We start from the raw sequence: 25263 nt of genomic DNA, 5'->3' as shown, positions 1-25263 counted from the left end.
GCAACCACCAGTTCCTTGACACTGTTGTAAAGTGAATTACCCACTGCATTCAATGACTGGGGTCTCAGCAGGAGATGGGGGGGAAACCCACAGTTCAGATCCATCATCCACACAGAGATGGGATGATTTTTCCATCTGTCATCAGCCACATGGGGTGCCATTTTTGGCAGCCTCTGACATTCAGAGCAGCAGTTACTGGAAGGAAGCACTGAAAAAGCCTTCTGCACAAGCACAAACAAGCTCACGCAAGCTGAATCCAATGCCATAGTTCCAAAGTTCAGGAATATGAGAGTTGGTTTCACGCAAAAATTGTGTTGCAACCTAAGCAATAATGAGTCTTGCATGGCAAGCCCAAGGGTTTTTGGTGCTCAAGGCAAACTATGGCATTGGCACACATCCACACACACACACACACTCCACTCAGTTTGTAGAAATGAGATGATTAGAATGTTTTAGTTATTTAGCCCTCAAAAGATACAATGTAAAAATAAAAATTTGTACTGATCTCCCCCTCCCCCCACTTTTACACCAAAGGGACACCCTAAAGCCAGGTGCCCTAGGCAACTGCTTTGTTTGCCTTTATGGTTAGCCTAAAGGTAAAGGTATCCCCTGTGCAAGCACCGAGTCATGTCTGACCTTGGGGTGATGCCCTCTAGCGTTTTCATGGCAGACTCAATACGGGGTGGTTTGCCAGTGCCTTCCCCAGTCATGACCGTTTACCCCCCAGCAAGCTGGGTACTCATTTTACCGACCTCGGAAGGATGGAAGGCAGAGTCAACCTTCAGCCTGCTGCTGGGATCGAACTCCCAACCTCATGGGCAGAACTTTCAGGCTGCATGACTGATGCTTTACCACTCTGCACCACAAGAGGCTCTATGGTGAGCCTAGCCCCAAGTTTTTTACAGCAGCTCAAAGCCTAACAAATGTATTGTGGAAGAAGTTAATGTGAGCCAGAGCCCAGTTGGTCAGCTGCATCAGACACAAGAAAGTGACTAAACTGATACTGCATTAGTTACAGTATTTAGTTATATATCATTAACAACCTGACTCTATATTATGCTTCCAGGGCAGCTTAACAGTAGGGTTTCCAGCACTGCCTTGGCAAACACCAGGAGACTTTAAGGGAAGGAGTTTTGGGAGGATGTGATACTAGGCAGGACTGGCATCAGTATACCCTGGGGTGGAGCACCTGCCAGGGCCCAGGACTTCTGAAAGGGTGCACTGCCATTGCCCCACATCCATATGCCTTCCCTTTTACCCAACTGTAAAAATGGTCCCAAGGGTCCAGAATCACTGAGGATGGGCATGCTAGTGCGCAACCATGGTCCTCTGGGTGCCAATGGCCACAGTATTTTCTGCTGTTGAAGAACACACATACAGCTTGTGCAGGCAGCCTGAGCATGCAGGATGGGAGGGTGTGAAGCAGAAGGATGCATGAGCAGGTTGGGCATGAAGGTGCAGGGGCAGAAAAGAGAGCATGAAGGGGGCCCTTGTAGTAAGCAAGTGGGAGGCCCTAGGCACTGTTTCCCCAGGATCCTCAGAAACCTGGAACTGGCCCTATATCTAGGAATTTTCCCTAAAAGACTTAAAGGGGCAATTCCCAGAGCATATCTCTATGGAAATTTTCCAGCACTTTTATCTCTAGCACCTCAGTTCTTCAAGGGTGTGGGGTCAGGTTCAAGCATAAGAGTTTACCTACCATAGGCAGGCAAAGGGCATCCAAGATGTGGTGACAATGGCAACTACATCATTCTATCCAGGAATTTGGTGAATCTTCTGAGTGCAGATCCACACAGCAAGTAGACATTGCGATGTTTTTTGATTGCTTCTTTGTTTGGTTCTCTCCTCCCAAACAGCACAATCCTCTCCTACCATCCTCATAACAACATTTTGGAGTAGGTTAGGCTGAGAGTGACTAGAGCAAGGTTGACCCATGAACCTCATTGCTTTGAATTGAGGTCTCCATGGTCCATCCACTTTATCACAACAAAGGAGCCTGACAGTGTTATACCAGATTAAGCAAATTAATCCTAATTATCCTTTTGTTCACTAAATAAACCTGCTCATATCCAGGCAAAATGTTCATTTTTCAGTAGGACAGGCTAATCTGGCAAAACAGCAGTTTAACCTCAATTTATTCAACTAGGAATCCCAACCTCCAGGTGACACCTAGGAATCCCCTAACATTTTCACACTGCAGATTAGTTCCTGTGAAGAAAATGGCTGCTTTGGAGGGTGGACTCTATAGCATTGTGCCCAACTGAGGTCCCTGTCCCTCCCAGGCTCCATCCCCAAATCTCCAGGAGTTTCCCTGCCCCTCCCCCCAATCCCCTGCTAGCAGCCAGGGGAACCTAGCAACCCTACACTCAACCTGCAGATTCTGCAAAAGTGCTTTGTCTGGAACTTGGCTTGCCCCAAATCTTTGTCTCTGTCCTTCCTAGTTGGAGAGGTCCACCTGGAGAGGACACTTTGTTTGTTTGCATGTCAGGTTGCCTGCTGGTTTCCACGGGTGGGTGTTATTCCGAAAGGGCGGGGGCCACCTAGTCGGAGAGGCTGGGGATGCTGCCCACTATCACATGATGGAAATTTCCACTCTTTCAGGAAAGGAGGCAAGAAAGGGGAGAAACGGAGGGAGGGAGAAAGAGGGTCCTGCCCACAGGGTCTTAGACCTTCCAAGGAACAACCTCATGTCCCAGCAAGCGCGTCTTGCTAAAAGAACTGGGCAAAACTCAAGGTGGGTAGTTGGAGATTTCTCTCTCTCTCGTTCTCTCTGTCCCCCTCGCTCTTTCTGCGTCTCCACAGACTAGACACCGAAGCCCCCCCCCCCCCCCGCTATTATTCCCCACCACCACCTTTCCCCGGAATTTCTCTTGACGTTGCCGGACGCCAGGTATCCGTCTCCTTCCCGCGCACGGGAGGTGCTGCTGGGCGCTGCTGTTGGCAAACGGGAGGCTCCGGCGGACGCCCGGATTGCCTTTTCGGATTTCAAACCAGCCCGCCTAGGGTGGGTCCCTCGCAGAGGCGTGATGCTCTGGCCGCCGCGTCTCCTCGGAAGGCTGGGCGAGGGAAAAGGGGGGTTGGGAAGGAGAGCCGTTCGGGTCTCGGCCACTGCTCGCTGCTGGGCAGGCGAGTTGTGGCGGGCGGCTGCCAAGGAGAACCGTTCGGGGCAAGGAAAGGGCACAGTGCCGTGGGAGAGGGGAACGCGTGCCGAAGAGGTCATGAATGCGTGGCCGCGCCTGAAGCGAGAAAGCTGGCGGGAGCGGAGGGTTAGGACTCTCTCCCTCCACCCCTCACCCGGGGCAGCCGTATGGTCCTCTCTGCAGACCTGCGAGGGTGCGCGCGGGGCCAAGCCCGTGGGGGGCCACCCGCGCATTGCGTTGCGGTGCCTTTCCTTTGTTCCCGCCTCGAAGGCGCTCTGGCCCGCGTTGACAGAGCCAGTCGGCTTCTCAGCGGGCTGGGAAGGCACGTGCTGGAGGCGCTGGTGTTGCCAGCGCTGTCGTTATTGTGACCGTAGAAGTGCGTCCGAGGCGAGTAGGGAGGGGAAAGGGGGGACTCTCAAATGGGTCTCCGTTTCTTTTTCTTCTGCGACGGCTAGGGCAACGGCCTCGGGCATGCGAGCTTGCGGTGAAGACATTCTTCCGCTAGGGTGCGCTGTCATATTTTAACCCACCCCCGACCCCAAGTCGTGTGTTTGTACTATTTTCCCTTGGCTAAATCAGCGGCCGTCAGAAGTGGCCCTTCGCAGTATACCCGCCTGCCGGGTTTCTGTAGCATGACTGTGTCATGCCACATAGAGGAAGCAGGAAGGAAGCCAGGCTACCCAGGACTGGAACCAGGACGTTCTTTGTGAATGGGAATGTTTTGAGCTGTTTTGTGGGAGAGAAAGTTATATGAGGAAGACAAGGATTTACACTGGGGAGTTCTCTGTGCCTTAGAAGCCTAAGGTAGGGCTTCTTTGTTTTCTGAGAGGCCCAGAGAAGCCTGAGCTTTTCTAGCTTTTTGAGTACTTTAACCATCATTTTAAAATGATGACAAAATAAGACATAAAAAGTGACACAAGTTGCCCAAAAACTGCCCTTGAGTTTGAGGCTCAGCCTAAAGAGCCTTCCTTGCCCTCATCACTGCCCTGGGAGTGCCATTTTCAGGCTGCCATTTCATGTAAAACGTTTCAGTATGATATTTTACGCACCATGAGTTGGAAACAACTTGGTAGCACAAGTGCTGTCAATGACATGCTGTGACTTCATGACCTCCCAAATGGCCTATTGTTAAGAAGCTTGTTTATGTCTTGCAAAGGGAGGGCTGTGACTTCTTTGAGTCAATCCGCCTCATGTGGGCTCTTCCGCTTTTCCTTCTGCTTCAACTTTTCCTAGTGTTGTCTTTTCCAGTGACTTTTGTCTTCTTGTAATGTGACCAAAGTATGATGTCCTCAGCTTTTTAGCTTCTAGGAAGAGTTCAGCCTTGATTTGATTTAGAGCACACTTAGTCTTTGTGGTGAACTATGGTACACCCATAAAAATCTCCAACGCCACATTCCAAATGAATCCACTTGCTTCCTGTCAGCTTTCTTCATAGGCCAACTTTCACTCCCATAGACAGAGATAGGAAATATGATTTATTTGTTTGTTTGTTTATTTATTTATTTATTACATTTATATACCATACTTAAGGATCTTTTCTAGCTCCATCATGACTGCCCTTCCCAGTCTCAATATTCTTCTGATTTCTTGGATGATGATAGAGTTGAGGTTGAGGAAAAGAAAAACTAGAACAATTTCTTCATCATCAGTCTCTTTTTAAATGTTAAGTCACAGCTGACTCATGGTGAACCAAAGGGTTTTCAAGGCAAGAGACATTCAGAAGTAATTTACTATTGCTTGTGTCTCCATAGTGACTCTTGTATTCCTTGGTGGTCTCTATCCAAATATTAATCAGGTCTGGCCCTGCTTAACTTCCATGATCTGATGAGATTGGGCTGTCCAGTCCAGGGCATTCTCAGCCTTGTTGTTGTTATTAGGTGCGAAGTCGTGTCCGACCCATCGCGACCCCATTGACAATGATCCTCCAGATTTTCCTGTCCTCTACCATTCCCCAAAGTCCATTTAAGTTTGCACCTACTGCTTCAGTGACTCCATCCAGCCACCTAATTCTCTGTCGTCCCCTTCTTCTTTTGCCCTCAATCGCTCCCAGCTTTAGGCTCTTCTCCAGTGAGTCCTTTCTTCTCATGAGGTGGCCAAAGTATTCGAGTTTCATCTTCAGGATCTGGCCTTCTAAGGAGCAGTCAGGGCTGATCTCCTCTAGGACTGACCGGTTTGTTCACCATGCAGTCCAAGGAACTTGCAAGAGTCTTCTTTGATGCTCGGCCTTCCTTATGGTCCAACTTTCACAGCCATACATTGCAACTGGGGAGACCATAGCCTTGACTAGATGCACTTTTGTTGGCAGGGTGATGTCTCTGCTTTTTAGGATGCTGTCTAGATTTACCATAGCTTTCCTCCCCAGGAGCAAGCGTCTTTTAATTTCTTTACAGCAGTCCCCATCTGCAATGATCTTGGAACCCAGGAAAATAAAATCTGTCACTACCTCAATTTCTTCCCCATCTATTTGCCAGGAATTGAGAGGGCTGGATGCCATGATCTTCGTTTTCTTGATGTTGAGTTTCAAGCCAACTTTTGCACTCTCCTCCTTCACCTGCATCAACAGGCTCTTTAGTTCCTCTTCACTTTCTGCCATTAGAGTGGTATCATCTGCATATCTGAGGTTGTTGATATTTCTCCCTGCAGTCTACAATTTGTGACTCCTCTATTTCCGCCTTTCTCATGATGTGCTCCGCATACAAGTTAAATAGGCAAGGTGACAGTATACAGCCTTGCTGAACTCCTTTCTCAATTTTGAACCAGTCAGTGATTCCGTGCCCGGTTCTCACTGTTGCTTCTTGACCTGCATATAGGTTTCTCAAGAGACAGATAAGATGCTCTGGTAGTCCCATCTCTTTAAGAACTTGCCACAATTTGTTGTGCTCCACACAATCAAAGGCTTTAGCATAGTCAATGAAGCAGAAATAGATGTTCTTCTGGAACTCCCTAGCTTTCTCCATGATCCAGTGTATGTTGGCAATTTGATCTCTAGTTCCTCTGCCTCTTCAAAATCCTGCCTGTACTTCTGGAAGTTCTCGGTCCACATATTGCTGGAGCCTTAAAGTTGTCAACCTTAAAGTTGTATAATTCCTCAGTAGTCATTTCTTTTGTTTTCTTCCCTTCCCTCCTTTTTCTTTATTCTGGATATCTTTGTAATCATCTCAGGTTAGGAGGTTTTGGGCATTGGGGTGGATTCTTTTGTGGGAGATGAACTTGCATGCCCACCTCTCCAGTTTTGGAGTCTCCCTAAAGGGGTCTAGAGGGCTGAGACACTACAGCTCAGGACCTGTTCGTGGCCTCACCAACAGATGGCAAAGGGAACAACTCAGCAGCCACCCATGTGATTACCAAAAAAAATGGCATTCCCTGGTTTCTTCCCAGCAGTTGGACTGGGGGTATTTCTTGTCAAGTGGCAGGCAGGCTGCTCAATATTTGGATCCATCCTCATGCTATGCCAGTGCTCCTTGGTTTGTAATCAATAAAAGCTGTGGGCTTTTCATTCCACAAAAAATTGTGTGTTTTGTTTCTTCTCCATATGACCTCTCCCTAATAAGCCCTGGGTCTGAAATAGTGTGTAAAGTAGAAGGTGGGGGGGGGGGTGGCTCATAGCCTCATCTGAATCAGACAAACCTACGACTATTTAAGTTTCGGAGGACAGCCATGTTGGCCTGCAGTAACTTTTATTTGTTTATTTGTTTGTTTGTTTATTTATTTTTATTCCCTGCCACTCCCGGAGCCAGCTCATGGTGGGTTACAACAGTCCATTAAAAACCTCACTGTTAAAATTAAAAATAGGACATAAAAATTACAACATAACTAGATTTGTGTCCAGAGGGACCTTAAAAGCCAACAAGATTTTCAGGGTATGAGCTTTTGAGAGTCCCAGCTCCCATCATCAGTGCCATTTAAGCTTTTTAATAACTGCATAAGAACCACTAATCTCCCTTTTTTGGCCTTCATTCCAGTAACAGTGATGTATTTACTAGTAATCTGACCAAATGTAGTCCTTTGTGGCATTCTAAGGGGGCTGAAAAAGAAAAACCAGTAAAATACAAAAACCTGGTTCCTTGGAGCCTGAATTAAATGTGAGTAAAAATGTGTTTTTTGTTCTTAAAAATTTGACAAAATAGGCAACTCTATTGAAAATCACAATTGCTGAAGCACCAGAAGCTCAAGGGAGAACAGCAACATCACTATACATAAATTGAATGTAATTTTCCATATCCATGTTTTGATACAAACTTTTCAAATACACAGTTCAAAATAATGTTTCATGTACAATTCAGCTGCATAAACTTGGAGAGGGGAGGGGAAGAACAATAAATCAAACAGCCATAAGGTTTGGGGAGGAACAAAATATTGTATAGGTTAATATTAAAATGGCAGTAAGTTATCAAATATTAATTTATGTTTAAGGTTTTCAGTTTTATAGAAATTGGTGTAAAGAGCTTCATGATGCAGAGGTTGCAGTGGTGAGTTCCCATCCCTTATTTAATGCTGTACCAAACAGCCAAGCTGACTCTCTTAGAGCTGTTATTCAGAGAGACTGTCAGCATTTCTTCAGCAGCTTTCTCCCTCACTTTGCTTTGCTGTGGAACTGTTTATTGGGAAAGTCTCAAAATTAGCAGCCACAAACAACATGGAAAAGTGGCATTATTTCTTAATTACTTAAGGGACATTCTTTGCCATGCACTGTAGCTACAGCCCCATCTCTATTCTTTTAAACAGGCTTGTCCAGGGAGATGCTTTGTTACAATACTACAAGTGGGAGTTTGGTGTGTTACGCCTTTTATAGATAATATATATATATATGAGAGTATCGCTTGGCCAGGTTATGTGCTATTGAAAATCTGAGTTTACACTTTGCAGACTGGGCGATACAATTAATTGCCGACTCTGCAAAACCTCAGATTCAGTAGATTGAATTTATTCTGCATGTGCTGACAGCTAAAAAGGATATGGTAGGAAATGTCTCTGCCAGTGAGACAGATCTTGCAAGGAAATATTTTGGATTGAAATTAACTTCCACCTTGCCCAAACTGGCACCACCGAAAAATATCCCCAGTAGCTGAGGCACAGATCAGAACAGGAAGGAGATTGTGTTAACACAAAGGCATCCACACAAGGAATGACGAACAACAATGACTTCTTAGGAATGAGAAGCTGAGCCCTTCCCTAACTTTCAAAGGGATCCTGGGAATACAGATAATGCATACTGAAAACATGATGGATACTCACAATACTGGCTATAATTTGTTACCTTGTGGACCATTTCCAGCATGTATTTTGGCTGTTTATTGTATGCATTTTAAAAGAGTCTCTGTAGTGATTCCTTGTTAAATGCATTTAGGACAACCACCATTTTGGGGCTTGGAATTATTTCCAAGATTGTTGGAAGCTCATGACATCCAAATAAAAGTTTCTAAAGTACTGATAGAGGTAACTGTATGCTTTCAATAGCTATTATATAGGCATTACAGAACAATAACAGATCAGTGCATTGGGTTAACTTTTTAAAGAAAGAAATGTGTCTTTTTCCCCTTTTCCGTTTGTGAAGGATAGAATGTCAGTAAAGTGTTATATTTGAGAATCTCTCTTCTTTAAGCAATAATAATGTTAATAATAATATCCAGAAAAACTTAAGTCCCAATGACATGCTGTTCTTTAATATGCTTCCATGGGACACTGAATATACAAGGGAGCTGTCATCAAGGGCTATGTGCCACCAGAATGAATGGAACATTTTTCAGCCTTCCGCCCACTCTTCTGAATGAATATATGGGCAGCTGTTGAGGACTGCTGAGTAAACACCTCCTTCCCAGCAGTGAAGAACGATGAGCAGAAAAGAAAGATGTTTGTAGTCATGGTAAAAAGAGAGGGAGGGGAGGTGTATGTTTTAGGGTACAATCAGATAACCCAGGTGTTCTTGCTACTGACTGCAGATTCAGCTGTGGATCTCCATGGAACTAAGTCACCTGAAGGTGGCCAATCCATAACGGACAGATTCTATAGCTGCCTCTTTTTGGGGGGGGAGGTATGTCTTTCACAGTGTTTAGGCATAAATGCAAAGTAATACCCAGGAGGCCTGCAGAATTTATATTCATATTCTAATTAATTTAGAACTGAATCCATTCTAAATTATATTCACCAATTCATTGCTATGCAAACATTTAAGTATATGATATACTGTATCAGTGTTCTTGACTGGAACCTTAACAGGAGCCTTAACTGAAAATGTATATGGGTAGAAATAAAGCTTATATTAAGATAAAAGCAAGTTACAAAAATAACGATAAAATCAGAGTCCAGTGGCACCTTTAAGACCAACAAAGATTTATTCAAGACGTGAGCTTTCGAGTGCAAACACTCTTTGTCAGACACAGCTACTCATTTGAATCTAAAAATGATAGACATTATTTAAAATCAAATTGTTGAAATGTTCACTTTATCAACTTTCTTATGGTTCTTTCACCTAAAAGTTTCTCTAGGAAACCTCACAAAAATGCACCTTTTAAAACACAGAATTGGCATCATGTATATATCTCCCATCCCTTGGTAGCATGTTAGCATATCATCCCATTGTCTTTAATTTTCAAGAAAACACCTGTGTTCCACTTTTGTGTCCCCACCGCCCAATTTCAGCAATCAGATTTGTACATATCAAATGCAATCTTTCAATCTTATTGCTGTACTGTTGATTACCAGAAGGGTGCCCCAAACTGCTAATATTTTCACTGCAAAATTAGGAAAATGAATACAACAAATGCCAGGAAACAATGTACTTATGTGAGCATAGAGAGAATTTCACCTGCAAGTTAACATAACAACCTTTGGCATCTGACTGAAGTTTCATGATAAGACCTAACAGTACGTTTGGACAGCTCTGAAAATTTTCCTTTTTCTTGTCACTTTGTTGCATTCTCATCTCAACTTGGAGCCAGGAAGCAGGTATCATATTCTTAACACATTTCAAGTTAGACATATGGAACCAACCAACACAACTTCTCTTACTTTTTCCTGTAAAGTCAATGCTGTCCCTGCTACACAGGCCTAAATAGATATTAATAGAAGCACTTGGGAAAGTAGCCATGGTCCCCACATGTTAGTTTTAATATGAATGTACAATACTTACCACAATCTGTTTAATGCTGTTGATTTAAAAAATATATCTGTGGAGCCCTTTTTATGGCGAGCCATGTTGGACTGAGGAAAAAATCCTAATCAATGCATCACCGTATTTGAATAGTGCCTATGAGAAAGGATTCAGGAACAAATATGTACTATGGCACTGAGTAGCCGCAATTACGGAGTTCAAGCTAAACAAACATCTCTTGGAAAGTCTCATAATGGGATTGTTTTCTCAGATTCTTTTTTACCCAAGGGTCAGGGACATAATCTTGTGAATTTTGTCATTGACATTAAAGAAAAAAATACTTACATGCTTCAAGTGAAAATGATTGCTTTTAAAACAATATTTTATACAGAATAATGCTCATATGAAATTATAGACATTCCACTTACAAGTTTTAGAGTGAATTCACATATGAATTATTCCCAAGTAAGTACCATTGCTATCATGTCTGAAAAATAAATATATAACAACAGAAGCCCTCTAGCCCAGCTGGTCTGGAGTTATGGTATGGGATGTCATAAATATGCGGATGACACCCAGCTCTATCTCCTGATAGACGGACAGCTGGACACACACCCCAGATACAGTTGCTGGTTGTTTGGAAGCAATGGCTGGATGGCTCAGCCAGAGCCACCTGAAACTCAACCCGTCCAAGACAGAGGTCCTTTGGCTGGGCAGATGAGGGTAGGATTAGGAAGTGCACTTCCCATGCCTAGATGGGGTGCAATTAACACCCACACTGAACACTTGGAATTTGGGTGTGACCTTTGATGCCTCCCTTTAAAGGGAAGCTTAGGTCACAAAGGTAGCCCAGGCAGCATTTTTTCATCTACACCAAGAATGGCAACCTGTCCTCCGAGCACTTGGCCACTGTAATGCATGCAATAGTCACTTCCAGGTTAGACTTCTGTAACCCGCTCTATCCATGGCTATATTCAGCCAGTACTCTGTCATCTTCATTGGTTACCAGTCTTGTTTCCGGATCAAGTTCAAGGTATTGGTTTTAACCTTTAAGGCTATACGCGGCTTGGGCCTTGCTTATCTGCGAGACCACCTGTCTCCTTATGCACCCCATAGGACACTTTGCTCTGGGGGTATGAATTTGCTGGCTATCCAGGACCCCCGGGACGTTCACCGGGTTTTGACCAGGGCCAGGGCTTTTTCAGCTCGGCCCCCAACCTGGTGGAATGAGCTCTCTGAAGAGCTATGGGCCCTGTCAGATTTGTCAGCTTTCTGCAGGGCCTGTAAGATGGAGCTCTTCTCCCAGGCATATGGTTGAGGCCATGGTAGGGTCCCGAAATTACCATCAGCGGATCCCTTAACATCAGTTAGATCAAGACCTTCTATCCCAATGAAAGAGAATTCTTGGTCCAAGTTAAACAATGGAAGAGGTTGTGGGGGGTTAGAACTCTGTATCACCATCTTTTAATGCTAACGTCAATGTATAATTGTGATATTTTAAGGGGTTTTAGGGGACTGGACTGGTTATTATTGTTTGATTGTAAACCGCCACGAGTCTGAATGGAGTGCAGCAGTATATAAATACAAGAATAACTAAATAAAGGGGCAATTTCCTGTGCCAATTTGTTACAGAATTCAGCAGCACAAAAAGATATTTTGTTTATATGTTTGTTTCTGGGGCTCTGCAAACTTAGCCCAAAACTCCTTGTCTGCTACATTGTGCTATTTTGAACACAACAGCAGAATTCCCAGTGCTTGAAATCTAGAAACATACAGTTCAGGGCTCTAGGTAGAGTGGGCAAGTATGTGTATTACCCCTCCACAACACTGATTTGCTCAAGACTTTTTTCAAGAAAGAAAATAGGTTTTCAAGCTTCTGGTATAACAACTGGAAGTTTTGAAATAGTTTGTTTCTTTAGATTATTAGTTTAGGAAACAAAAAATGCTATATGACAGGGACTCTCAAAATTGTGGGGAGTTGTGAGTAAAAAGGCAGGGGGAGAGGGCAGGGTCCTTTCCAGGCCTAATTTGGTCTTTGAGGGAAGAATCATCAGGGATACACCTGGCTAGGGTTGCCCACAGCAGGTTATTTCTGGAGATTTTGTTGTTTAGTCTGAGAAAGTTTATGACAGAAAGAGGGTTTAGGGCAGGGAGAGGCCTCAGATGAATATAATGCCATAGAATTTGCCATTGTATGTCTCTGCTTAGCAACCCTGTTAATCTTTGGTGGTCTCCCATCCAAATATTAATCGGGGCTGACTCTGCTTAGTTTCTGAGATCTGATGAGATCAGGCTAGCCTGGGCTATCCAGGTCAGGGAAAAATTATTATTGCATAATAAATATGTGATGTTGCTTCACAGATCTTACATCACATGTGAACTCTGGCCACCTTCTATTTTAACTATTGCTGAGTAAAAGTAAACTCCATGCATTGGTATTTCTGCACTGGGAACTATCTAGTACCCAAAGACCTTCATCATTGTGTTTTTCTTTTCCTTAACATTTTGTAATGGAGATACTGCTTGGCATTTACCGCACATTTTGATAAAATATTGGACGTGACCTGGAGGGATATGAATTCAAGTTGCCACTCAGCTTGCAACTTTCTGAGTGTCTTTGACCAGATCTTTGTCATTGAATGCTGGAATTAGACACGTGTATTCAAGAGAGCCTATTATCCTATGCACTAATAACTATTGTTTGTATAATGAGATTACATATTAATGCACCTTACCATGCTAGAAATTGGTAGGTTATGCTAAAATATTTTCCACATGCTTTTTTTTTTTTTTGCTTTAAAAAGGATTAGTGCTGAATTCAATGCTGTATGAAGATTGCCTTTTTCATGGTACAAGTAATTCCTCCCAAATCTTCTGCTTCTTATTTAACTATGGTATTAAAAACATTTTTTTTAAGTACTGGTCAACTGAAATCCCAAGAACTGCACCAATTAAGAATTGCAAGATGGTGTATTGGATACAGCCTTTCTCAACAGTTTTAAAATTGAGAAACCTCTGAAATATTTTTCAGGCTTCAAGAAACCCCAGGAGTGGCACAGTTATGCAGAATATAGTTGGGAAGCATAGTTGTGTACATGCCCACCCAGGGCCCCTCCCCTTTCCCCCTCCAGACCCCATCATCGGCATTGTAGGAGTAGGGGCAGGTCAACATGACTATATAAGGTCATATCATCAAATAAATGTTTAACAAATGCAAAAGATATATAAAAACTCAGATAACTCCCACCCATTCAGGAACCTTTCCTGGGTCCTCAAGAAACCCCAGGGTTTCATGAAACCCTGGTTGAGAAAGCTTGATATACAATAAGAAATTAATACCTAATCTCATAATGTTACAGTTTTAAGTCATCAGAATCTTCCTACCAGTCACTCTTGTTGCATGCACGCGCAAATACACAAACATGAGTTGCTGGCTTTAAGCCCATAGCTCTTTGTTTAATACTTTTGGTTTACACTGAAGCATTTCTGCTGTTAAGAAAGTTACCACACAACCATGGTACATCATCTCTGAAAGTCATATTTAGCCGAATAGTCCATCTATAATATCTTCTTTGCATGACAAAAGTCTTTCAGACTACAGATGTACATTTTGTAATAATGCCAAGCTCAAAAAGCAAATAGCTTGGGTAATGGTGATGTTTGCCCTGGATGTGCGCTCGAGAATTGACTTAAAAAAAAAAAAAAAAGAGCTGACGCAAGTCTGCATAGGGAGGTGTTGAGTTATCTTCCTCATTGATTGGTTTATCAGATACACTCCCATTTGCCTTTAAAACATTGTCCAACTGAGGAAGTTCTTATATGAAGAAACTCTAAGAGGCAGGTGCAATATTTTAAATCAATGAGCCATAACTTAGTGTGAAGAAAGGAAGGAAGAACCATAGAGGTAACTGTTTTTTGCATAGTTGATTATTCTCATCAATAAAGCCATTTTAAATTAATACAAAATTAAAGTTTGTCTTTAGCTATATATGGTGTAGAAACTTTTATCGTAGCTAATTAAAAAATAGTTAGTTGGTTCAGGTTTTTGACATTTTATTTTTGTTGGGCAAGAAATTCAATGCTATCTTTGATTATAAATAATTTAGCTGCCTGCTCATTTATTTTTGTCTAGACCAGATTTATATAGCTAATTATGACATTAGTAATAATTACCATAGTATTGATGCATGGAAGTATCAACCAAAGTATTCAAACTGTATTTTACTCATCTTATTATAAAAGTTTAATACATTCATTTCCCATACCAATTTGCTTTAGTGACTGTTTGGAAAAATCTGTCTGTGATCTGGCTGACAAATTAATCCATCAATTAAACTGCAATTAAATGAGAATTAAATGTGATTAATCCAGTTTAACCGTTTGTTTGTTTAATTTATATTCTTTAATTTGTGGGCACCAGGCAATATTCATGAGGTTTTTCTATGGCCTCTTTTCCAGGTACTGATCATATCCATATCTACTTGTCTTCAACAAAATTACTTTAATCTGTGCATTGAGCACATGGAATTTATTCCTGCTCAAGTTGGTATTTATAAGAAAGTGAATGGCTGGTAACATGAAAATAAATATTTCATCATTGATGATCTGACTGTTGTGCAGTCTTCAGAGTATAGGACTCAATTATCTGGCTTTTTCTTATTATTGTTTTTAAGCATTCAGAGCCTACTGAAACCTAGTAGAAACCTGGATTCCTGTGACAGCCTAGATTATGTTGGCATAGGAAGTGCTGAGGGAAGCAATCCTTCCTGCTAGGAAACCTGACCAATGCTTGAATTACTGGAGTGCATTCAAGGGAAGCCCTCTATCATTATGCAAACTCATTTCATTTTATTGTTTTTGGTGGTAGTATGGATGTGCAGAAATAATTCTATAGTTATCCCACATGTGCCACTGCTGCTATGCTTACAGTGGAAGGTCCATGCATGTGGTATTTTAGAAAACTGTTCATGATAGTAGACATTTGATGACAGTAGTAAACTAAATTTGCAATTTCCTCCAGTATCACCCTCCATTTCATATCCTTTCATGTCATTCCTCAGGATCCCCAAACCCTGAGAAGCAGTATGTTAAGGAGATCAGTGGGTTGAAATGGGATTGGGGGAGGCAAGAAAGTTCCATTCTACCTCTGTAATATGTAGTCTGAACCCAGTAATACATACTTACAGTAGTACATTGACAATCACAGAACATTGTATAGGAATCCAGACATATATTTCAAACCTTGGTTCCTTGCAGCTTTATTGTTTTAGAATTAAGGCAAAATGTAAAATAATCCACTATAATAAAAATAACATGATATAGCAGTCCAAAAAATGACCAGAAAGAACTGAATTTATAAATATTGGTTAATTAGGATTCAAACACTTCCCAAAGCCAAGCTGAATTTAAAAGTTTTAATAAAAGTTAACAATTAAACATGTAGGTGCAGGAGCAGAATGCACTCATAATCAAACTGGTAGGCAGTAGAGGTCTGATCAGTTCTGTGGCTCCAAGGCAATAAGATGGCCACTATAATTTTAACCTTGAAGAGTTTACAGATGCTCCCAGATGCCCCACATATAATGCTTTACAGTAATGTTGCCATAGCATGTATATCTGTGGCAAAATCAGGGTTTCTGCAGCTGGCACAATAGGAAAAGTGCTTTGGAATGCTGATGCCACTTGTATATCAACATTCCTTATTGGAGTTAAAAATACTCCCAAGCTGTAAAGTTGACCATCTACACAGGGAGTACAACCTCTCCAGAACAGGTTGAATAACCCTCACTCATCCTGACCAACAAAATGTCATCTGGTCTGGGTTTATTTCAATTTTTTATCATAGTGTAGCTAACTTCTGATTATAAATGTCTGTCCAGAACATCTACTGGATGAGATGAAAAAGAAAAATACAGCTATTAATCATCGGCAAACTAATGACACCTTCTCTTAACATCTACAGACAACATTCACCACCATTTTCATACAGATATTTAATAGCATGTGAGATAGCACAGAGCCAGGGAAGAGAAGTCCCCAGCACCACCCTGTGGGATCAGTTCACTAGATAGGAATGGAGCCACAGTAGCAGAGTACTCCCTAAAGCAGCGGTCCCCAACCTTCTTGTAGTCAGGGACCGCCTCCGAGGGTGGGAGAGAGCCGGCGGCCCAGCTACAGCAGCTGCACGTAAACGTGCATGCGCAGTTGCCGCACATGCTCGTTTTTGCCAGCAGGGGGCACAAACACGCATGCGCGGCGGCTCCCTCCTCTCGCTGCGTGGGGGGAAGGCAGGCGCGACTGCTGGCAGCCCGGTACCATGGCCTTAGTGGCCCGGTACCAGGCCGCAGACCGGGGGTTGAAGACCCATGCCCTAAAGAATACGATGATGTTCAATCTCACTCATGTTTACTCAGAAGTACGGCCCACTTATTTAAAGGACTGACTTTCAAGTAAGTACACTTAGGATTCTATTCATATCCTTAACACTATTTCGCTCCCTTATATATTTGGGAAACAGCCTCCTGGGAGGAGACTGTCCAGGGCCCTGTCTGTCCAGATCCACCCTGATTGGCCCTCCCCCTCTAGCTCCCACACTCCCTCCTTGCTTGCTAGAAGCCTTGTGGCTGCGGCCTCCATTGTCACCCATGAGGAGACAGGCAGAGACAGGGTATTGCAGCCTGCAGGTATGCTCCTGCTGGGAGGGAGCCGGGGAGGAGTTTGCTGCCTCCCTGTGGGCTGCAAGGCCCTGTCGCTGCTGGCAGGGGGTGGCTTTCCACTCCCTGTAGCCCGCCTTGCAGGCCAAAGGGAGCCGTGGCCACCCTCTCACGCCCTTCTGCCTGCCGCCCCTTTCAAAGCCCATATTAAAATGGGCTTTGATACTAGTGTTTTATCATAATCTTGGTTCACTTTGGTCTGCCATGAACTATGAATTCCGCTCACCTCTTTGTATAACCAAGACATTGTCCTTGGTTGTGCTATCATGATGGTCACTGTCCTCTGATGTAACAGATGATAAACAAGTGACAATGTTTACTTTTACTCTTTTCAATAAATTCCATTTCAAATTCCTTGATTTATTTCCTTAAATTAATTCATGATTAATTTAATTTGGTCCTTTTTTGGATGCTATTTTAATAGCACAAAGGTAGACTACACCTTTTCTAATTAATAATAACAACAATGGAACAAGTTACTTATTTCTTATTTCACAATAACCAGACATCTCAAATAGACCCTTAGCTATGCGGTCCAATCCAATAATGTCGGCCCTGACACAGTTATAATCTAGTCATACTTAACAGCTAGTGAACCCAGAGAAGAATGCACATCTGCATCCATATTAACAAATGTAAACTTATCAATTCAGTGAAGTTCATATGAACTCTAGAGTTCAGATGTTTATCCAGATGTGCCTTTGCAGATGCACCAGGTATGCACAATGCCAGAAAGACTACTGTCATGTCAGGGCCTTTGCTGGATCAGGTTAATTATCATTATGGATTTTGTAAACTACAGAGTTGAAACCATTCTTCAAACTTGATTTTACATATCATTTAAAACTCACACTTCCCAGTCACTTTACCCTACATATAGATTTTAATCATAATTTGGGCAATTTCTAACCATTTGCCAGGAGATAAAATGTCTGTTTTTATGCCTCTAGCAAAAGAAAAGCAATTTGATTTTGTGTTGCCGTCACTGGAGTGCCTTTTAGCTCAGGAATCAAGCCCCTGGAATGTAAGCCTGAGCATATGCCAGATTCAGTGTTCACTGTCACTTACAAGACTGGAGTGATCACTGGAAGGAATATACAGAACAGCATTCTCTGGTAGGAAATCATATCAAAGACCTTAGCATTATTTGGTCTGTCTTCTGGTTTTAGACTTCAAATAATGGGTTTTGTGGTCTGCTTGTACCTTCTAGCTGCTGTGCTAATACTGGGAAATACTTTTATGATTTCTGCACATTCATTTTATTGCGCTCATGCTATAACCAAGTGCTATAAATAAATGTATGTCTGGATGTTTGTTTGGAAGGACATATTTAGACCCAGCAGAACTGTCACACATTGGTTTAAGAGACCTTACTCTTCCACATATGAAAAAAATACTAAAATTGATATCAAATTAAAAGGGAAGGGACTAAACACAAAGGAAAAATTGTAATTGTTTAATTTGCTGAGTTTACTTATATAATCTTTTCATTTTCAAGTACTGTAAATATTTCAATTATGCGTTGTGTTTGGCGGTGCTGAATTTTCTGATATAAATAAGGGAATGTGTTACACTAGCAAACCCAGAATTGGTACTTTTTTGGCTGATCACTATGGTTCAGTTGCCTCTTCTGTGTAAAGAGGCTATTCACAGCAGTAACCTTCAATGTAAAGCATGGAATAGTTCTTGAACTGTTGAAGTAAGCAAGTGTCAAACAATTAGCATGTACTTGTACATTTGGATTAAAACAATAACTTTGATTCAATATATATGAACTCACATCCCTCCTGATATAACTGGGCATTGTAAATTGTAATATATTTATTTATAATTTACAATAAAACTGGATATTCACAGACTACTAGTACTAATCAAAAAGGAAGGAAGTGAGAACCGCAAGGACACTAGGGAAATGAGAAGAGGGTCAGTGAAAGAGGAAGGTAAAGTCGTATTGCAGCATTTCTAAAAAGACTTCTATGTTTTTCACATAGTATGTTTGAAGGAGCCATATTCTTGTCGATGCTATTTAATATCTATATGCACCCTCTTGCTCAGCTGATCAAGAGTTTGGGGCTGGGCTGTCAACTGTTCACTGATGACCCCCAGCTATTTCTGTTAATGGCCGACTACTCTCCACCACCCCCAGACAACCTGGACAGGTGTCTGGAGGCCATGGTGGACTGGCTCAAATCAGCTGAAATCGAATCCAGACAATAAGGAGGTCCTCTGGCTGGGCCAGCATACCAAGAGACAGGTGATATGGCTCCCAATATTTGATGGGATGCATTTAACACCAGTGCCTTCCATCAAGAGTTTGGACATGATTTTGGTTCCCTACTTATCAATGGCGGCTCAAAGCACAAAGACTTCCATCTGTGCCAAAAAAGGCAGCTTGCACTTTATTTCTTGGAGCTGAACCTAGCCAGAGTGATCCATGTGAAAATAATCTCTAGACTAGACTTATGCAACTCGCTCTATGACAGGCTTCCCTTGAAAGGCTCTTGGTGCAGAATGCACCTGGTATGGCCCTCATGGGAACATCTTTGAGGTCCCACATTCATCCAGTGCTGAAGCAGCTGCATTGGTTACTGGTAGCATTCCAGATCAAGTTCAAGGTTTTCATTCCAACTTTCAAGGCTATTCCTCCAGGCCTATGATTGGGGCCCAAAATAACATCCACCAATGATGCTAGCCTTACCAGTGGGGGAGGAGGGGAGAGAGATAAAAATCAACTCCTGGTACCTTAACCCCCTGTCTGGAATTTTAGTTGAGGTCATTAGTTGGATTATAATGTTTTAATGTTTTATTATCATTATTATATGATGTTTTAGATTATTGTTACCTGCCCTGAGAAATATGGAAGGGCAAGTTATATTAACATTAACATTAACATTAACATTAACATTAACATTAACATTAACATTAACATTAACATTAACATTAACATTATATTATATTATATTATATTATATTATATTATATTATATTATATTATATTATATTATATTATATTATATTATATTATATTATATTATATTATATTATATTATATTATATTATATTATATTATATTATATTATATTAAGAATGGTTGTGCATGGAGATGATGGATCTCTAAACAGACTATATGGGCCTCCTTGAAGTCTTAACTGAAAGGGAGATAACAACATATTCGTGGAAGGAGGAGTTGCAGAAAGAGCTGGCAAGTAGTTGGAGGTGTCCTCTGCAGAGAAGACAACTCTGTTTATATAAGGAAAGAGTGATTGAACTTGACGGTGACCTGCAGTGGTAAAGGCACTTACAAGAAACAGCAGGAAAGTTTTTCTCTTGGAGTTGGTGATGTCTGAATAGGAATAAGGATATAAAAATAGGATATCCAGATGGTGTTATACCGAGACAGCTGAACTTTTGAAGATTTCTTTAATTGAAATCAGATGAAATAAAGACAGATAATATAGAATAAAGGAAAAGCAAGTGATTTGATTATGTATGTAGCCTTGAGTCTTTAGATGTTACACTAATGTTCTTCACTTTCCTCAATTGGACTTCAGGAACATCGTACTTATCTTCACAATTGTACTTTGTCTTACAACTTTTTTGTCACAAGCTTTTCTTCTCCCAGGGGGAACTACCAGAGTATCCAGCCAATCAAAAATGGCTCAAAGAGAGACACTTGTCTCAAGCATAGATGTTGTTGCAGTCACAATCAACCACAATACAATTACAGTGTGGCATTAAATATATACATCATAACAAAGCCAGGATTCTGCTACTATGTCATGTAACAGAAACACAACATTTAGTATAAACTGGACATTTTCATATATGACTTTCAGGTGGAAAACACCATTTATGATTCTTATCAATTAGCCAATTTTAAATTGTGGTATATTCATACCCAGTATATCTGAATGTCAAGATTTTAATGCTTGCAATAGAAAAATATCTTGATTAAAATTCAAATGTGATAATTAGGGAAACATATTTCTGTCATTCAGCTCTGATTTTGTTAAACATCATATTTAAGATCCCTCAACAATTTCAAACATTTAGAACTGCATCTGAAATTGAACATGGTTTTCTAGTTTAGGCAAATTGTGACAGGGTATTCATAAGATTGCAAGTCATTTCTTTTTAGGCAAAATGTTTATTTTTTTTAATTGAACAGTACAATCCTAAGAGCACTTTCTTGAGAGAAAGACTATTCAATCAACCTGCAAAGGGTTCTGGATAGACCTGCTTAAGATTGCTCCCTAAAGAATGCTTTCTACAGTACTGAGTATTTAAAGATGCAGTTTTAGATATCACTTGTGTTATTAAAAGGATTAGGATTTTCTAAAATAAGTTTCCTTCATCTCATTTTGGTATGAGTCTCACTATATTGATTAATTGTGCTGAGGTAAATCTCATAATTATTGAACATGAGAAATATATTTTCTTTATAATTACCTGAAAATAATTTCTTCTTGCCTGAACCCCAGTCTTATTACAAAAAGTAAGCACCAAGAAGAGCAAAGTTAACTAATTTATCTAATTTGAAGAAAATGTTAATGAGGACTTTTGTGTCCTGTTGATAGTACAGAGTGTTCTGAGAGTCAACATATTGTGGTGGCAGAACCTTTAAAGCAGAAGGTACAGTTCTGTTGACACTGAAGACGCCTCGGGGTGTGTATACTGAAAATTGCTGACAGATCAAATGGATCGTATGGAGCTGCACAAAATCAACATAGAACTTGATGAGGAGAGCAACAGTGGGGAAAGCACTGAAGACAACTACACTGAGATGGGGGATCCAGAGAAAGTCACCATTAGCAGGTATGAAAGACTTGAACTTCACTAGAGAATTGGCAAGCATTGCACCAAGAGCCCAGATTTCATATTTTGCAATGGTTTTAGTTTTCAGTTCATTTGCAGTCTTTACATTTGTTATTCATTTAAATGTACTAATTTTAGTTATTGGAGTTGGTTTGGGTTCCCAGTGGATTCCCAGTACATTTCTGACTGCAAATCCTTATGTAACCCCAATCCAGTTGACTGGAAACAGTAAAGGATTGCATCTCTCACCTAAGGGATCCTACCTATCAGATTTCATATTAATAGGAGAAAGCATTTCTCTTGTGTAAGTAATTAAAATCCTTGCTTGCACAGAGAGGGAGATGGGAGCCAGGGAGCAATGCAAAGTGGGCACAAATACTGGTACAAATAAAGTGCAACTGGGCACTTCATTTACAAGAAGTGCAGGACAACCTTTGTCACAAGCATGCAGGGATTGTGTGAGGAAATAGTTTGCAGAGTCAACCTCACAGTGAACTCCAGTGCTTTGTGACACTGGTATATAAGTTATTCCTTTTTTCCCTCAAGGCAGAACAATATGTAATATGTAGTTCATGATCCTTGCTTTATTTCATGCCACTGCTTTGAGAATAGTTTCAGGAGAGTTGACAGGGCTTTTAAACTCTTTCCTATCACTTCCATTATTGGCTGTTTTAGTCTCTACTCAGTTGGAATAGGTTTATTCATAAAATTTGCAATTGTCACCTTAATTATTTACTATCCAAATGCACAAACCTGGCTCCTAATAAAAACACACTTTAGAAGTAAATTATTTAAGGATTAGATACTGCTGGTAAAACCTGTGTTTATTGAATTAAACAAAATGTCTTTTTAAATTCAGTTAGCAGGCTGATTACCCCCACTTCCTCCATATGAAAGATATCATATTGATTTGTCTACAATTTGTCCATATATAAGGTGCTTTCACACATGCTTCAACCCAGTCATCATTTGCAAGTGTATTTTGCCATTTCACACAATAAAATCCAGTTGCAAACTTCATTGAAAGTGGATTTAAAGGGCATTATTTAGTACATGTAGAAGCACCCAACATTTACATTTCCAATTATATAATGATCAATTCATAATTATTCAGTTCAGTTTACTCTGCATTTTAATGTGAAATTTCTGAAAGTTGTAGGCTAGCCTCTTTAAACTGCAGAATGCCTCATTGAACAGTTTGTCCCTTCTGCACATATACACATACACACACACACACACACACACACACACAAAGCACATGCAATCCAGCAGCAATTTAGAAAGGAGTCATGAAGAGGGATTAAGGGAAAGAGAGAGGGCAGTTTAGAGATTGGAGGCTGGAAGATTTCTCCTAGCCAAATCTCACTCCAGTCCTAGTAAACTGCTTTCATTTTAAATTTACAATATAAAAGGCAAGGCTTTTTCAACAATTTTGACTGGGCTATATAGAAATAGTAAGACAGCATATGAAAAACCTAACCCAGTTAGGACTTGTAGAGTGCAATGAGATTTATTTTTTTGTTTTATTGCTTTTTTGTTTGTTTGTCTTCAGTCAGTTTGTTGGTGATGAATCAGAAAGTCAGAAGTTTCTTACCAATGGATTTCTGGGTAAAAAGAAATTGGAAGACTTTAAGGATGAATATGTAAGTTTATTAGTAACAAATTCGTATGTAAGTTTATTAGTAACAAATTAGTAATGAATATGTAAGTTTATTAGCAACGGGTGAGTTGTAGGAAAAGATGCCCTTCATAAATCACTGCTTTGAGTGTATTTTTTCTCAAACAGATTGCTAAGGATAGCAATTTAGAAGGACTGCTGTCCTGGGTATCCTACTAGTGATCCACTGACAGAAGGTAGAGAAAGAGTGCTATTGCCCATTTCCCCTCCTAACTGTAGTCCACCAACACACATAGCCGTTTGTCCATGAATCCAATATCTTTTCAGGAGTCATAGGAGGTTGCTGGAGGAAGAGGGGAAATACCTACTTCTAAAAGTAAACGTTTGGTAGAATACAACCCACTGTTACTAATAGGTTAGATCCAAAGGCACCTTCAGCAAATTGATGGTACTTCTGGTCATGCAAGGAGCACACAATTTTTGCCATCTTTCTTAACCCAAGATCATGACCTACTCCTGAGAGTCTCTTGACCTCTAGGAACAGAGAGCAAGTGTGAGGAGTATTTTAAGAGCCAACAAATGATCATCAATATAATTTCAAGGAACACTTGTGGCAGAGGTAAGGGGGCAGGTTTTCTATGAATTTTCTGCCTTGGGTCAGTCTAGGGTTGCCAGGTCAAATCTGAAAAAATGGTGGGAGAGTTGGGGACATAGTGGGGATTGATAGAACAAGCATGATAATGTCACTTCCAGGGGAAGCTCTTGAACTACCACTGTCACTCCTAGGTTTTCCCAAAAAATTATATCATCATGCTGGTTGTGACGCTGGTTAGTTTTGTTTTTTTTTAAATTTACCCCACAACAGCTTGGAGCAGCATTTCAGGAGGTTCTCCTCAACTACAACTGGGAGCTTGGCAGACCTAGGCCAGTCCTACATACAGAGTTACAAAAGAATTATTGTAAAGGTGTAATCTTGCACTTGCTTACATATTCTCAAATTCGAGCAACCTCAAATGAAACAAAACTGTATTTCAAGTTTCTGCATTAGGAGCCTGCTATTGCCAGTTTCTGGGCCAAACTGGGTTTTCACAGGGATGCTCCCTGGGCATCCAAAGTACCCATCCCCACATACAAAACAGGAGTTGAAAAGGACTGGCACCAGTGACATTAGAGCTTGCAGGAAGGTCATTTTGGGAGATGAATTTCAGGTTTCCACAAACCCTTGCCTTCTTTCTTCCTTTTTCAAACGGCCCTTCAGAAAACAAAGCAGCTGATCTGCAGGAAAACATTTGCACTCCAACTCTATCAATGTGCCTCTACTTGATCTCTCCTTTAAAAAAAATGTACCTCAGAATTTTTTTTCTGATAACACAGCTTTGTGCTGCTTTTCTTTAAAAAAAAAACAACCAATGTTTTTTGCCTAGCTGTCAAAATATTGTATGACTTTTTTATCGTGTTTCTTTCCCTCATAGTTACCTGCAATGAAATTTCAGGTAGCTCCATTATTCCTTGGGCATGATCCCATGTATAACTTTTGAACTTGTAATGGTGAGTCTTCGGGGAAAGGGACTATATTTTACAGACCAACACTTCTGTTGTAAATGATATGCAATTTCAATGTAAGCTTTAAATTTTCAGATACCAAACTCAGGTGGCAGGTTACAGTGGATGAGCCATAGGATTGTGAGTGTCCTGCATAGTGTAGGGGGTTGGATTAGATCACCCATTAGGTCCCTTCCAGCTCTATTATTCTATGATTCTATGATTCTCACTTTCATCTTAACGTGAGAATATACAGTTATTCCCTGGCGCTTCTTATTTAAAATGCCGCTCTTGATTGTGCACAAGAACATTACAATAGGGATTCTTTAATTAGTTAATATATAA

At 41.0% G+C, this 25263-nt stretch overlaps 1 protein-coding gene and 1 long non-coding RNA gene across 3 annotated transcripts in view; one reads left to right on the top strand and one right to left on the bottom strand.

The window, feature by feature from the left end:
• Positions 1 to 25263, bottom strand: part of LOC143837992 (uncharacterized) — a 137241-nt gene that overhangs the window by 53993 nt on the left and 57985 nt on the right. The window contains exon 1 of one of the 2 annotated variants that reach the window (XR_013231189.1): positions 10270 to 10378. The exons of the other annotated variant lie outside the window; for it this stretch is intronic. This is a non-coding gene — a long non-coding RNA (uncharacterized LOC143837992). Of the gene's footprint in view, positions 1 to 10269; positions 10379 to 25263 lie in introns of those variants that run through there. 2 annotated transcript variants of the gene reach the window in all.
• SLC38A4 (solute carrier family 38 member 4) overlaps positions 13999 to 25263 on the top strand; it is a 40518-nt gene continuing 29253 nt past the window's right edge. The window contains exons 1-3 of the mRNA XM_077338645.1: positions 13999 to 14134; positions 21521 to 21758; positions 23311 to 23401. Coding sequence (XP_077194760.1) covers positions 21640 to 21758; positions 23311 to 23401 — 210 coding nt within the window. The 5' untranslated portion in view covers positions 13999 to 14134; positions 21521 to 21639. The remainder of the gene's footprint in view (positions 14135 to 21520; positions 21759 to 23310; positions 23402 to 25263) is intronic.

This window comes from Paroedura picta, chromosome 5, assembly GCF_049243985.1.
Source record: "Paroedura picta isolate Pp20150507F chromosome 5, Ppicta_v3.0, whole genome shotgun sequence".
NCBI classification, from domain to species: Eukaryota; Metazoa; Chordata; class Lepidosauria; order Squamata; family Gekkonidae; genus Paroedura; species Paroedura picta.
This window is presented reverse-complemented; position numbering and strand designations above follow the sequence as displayed.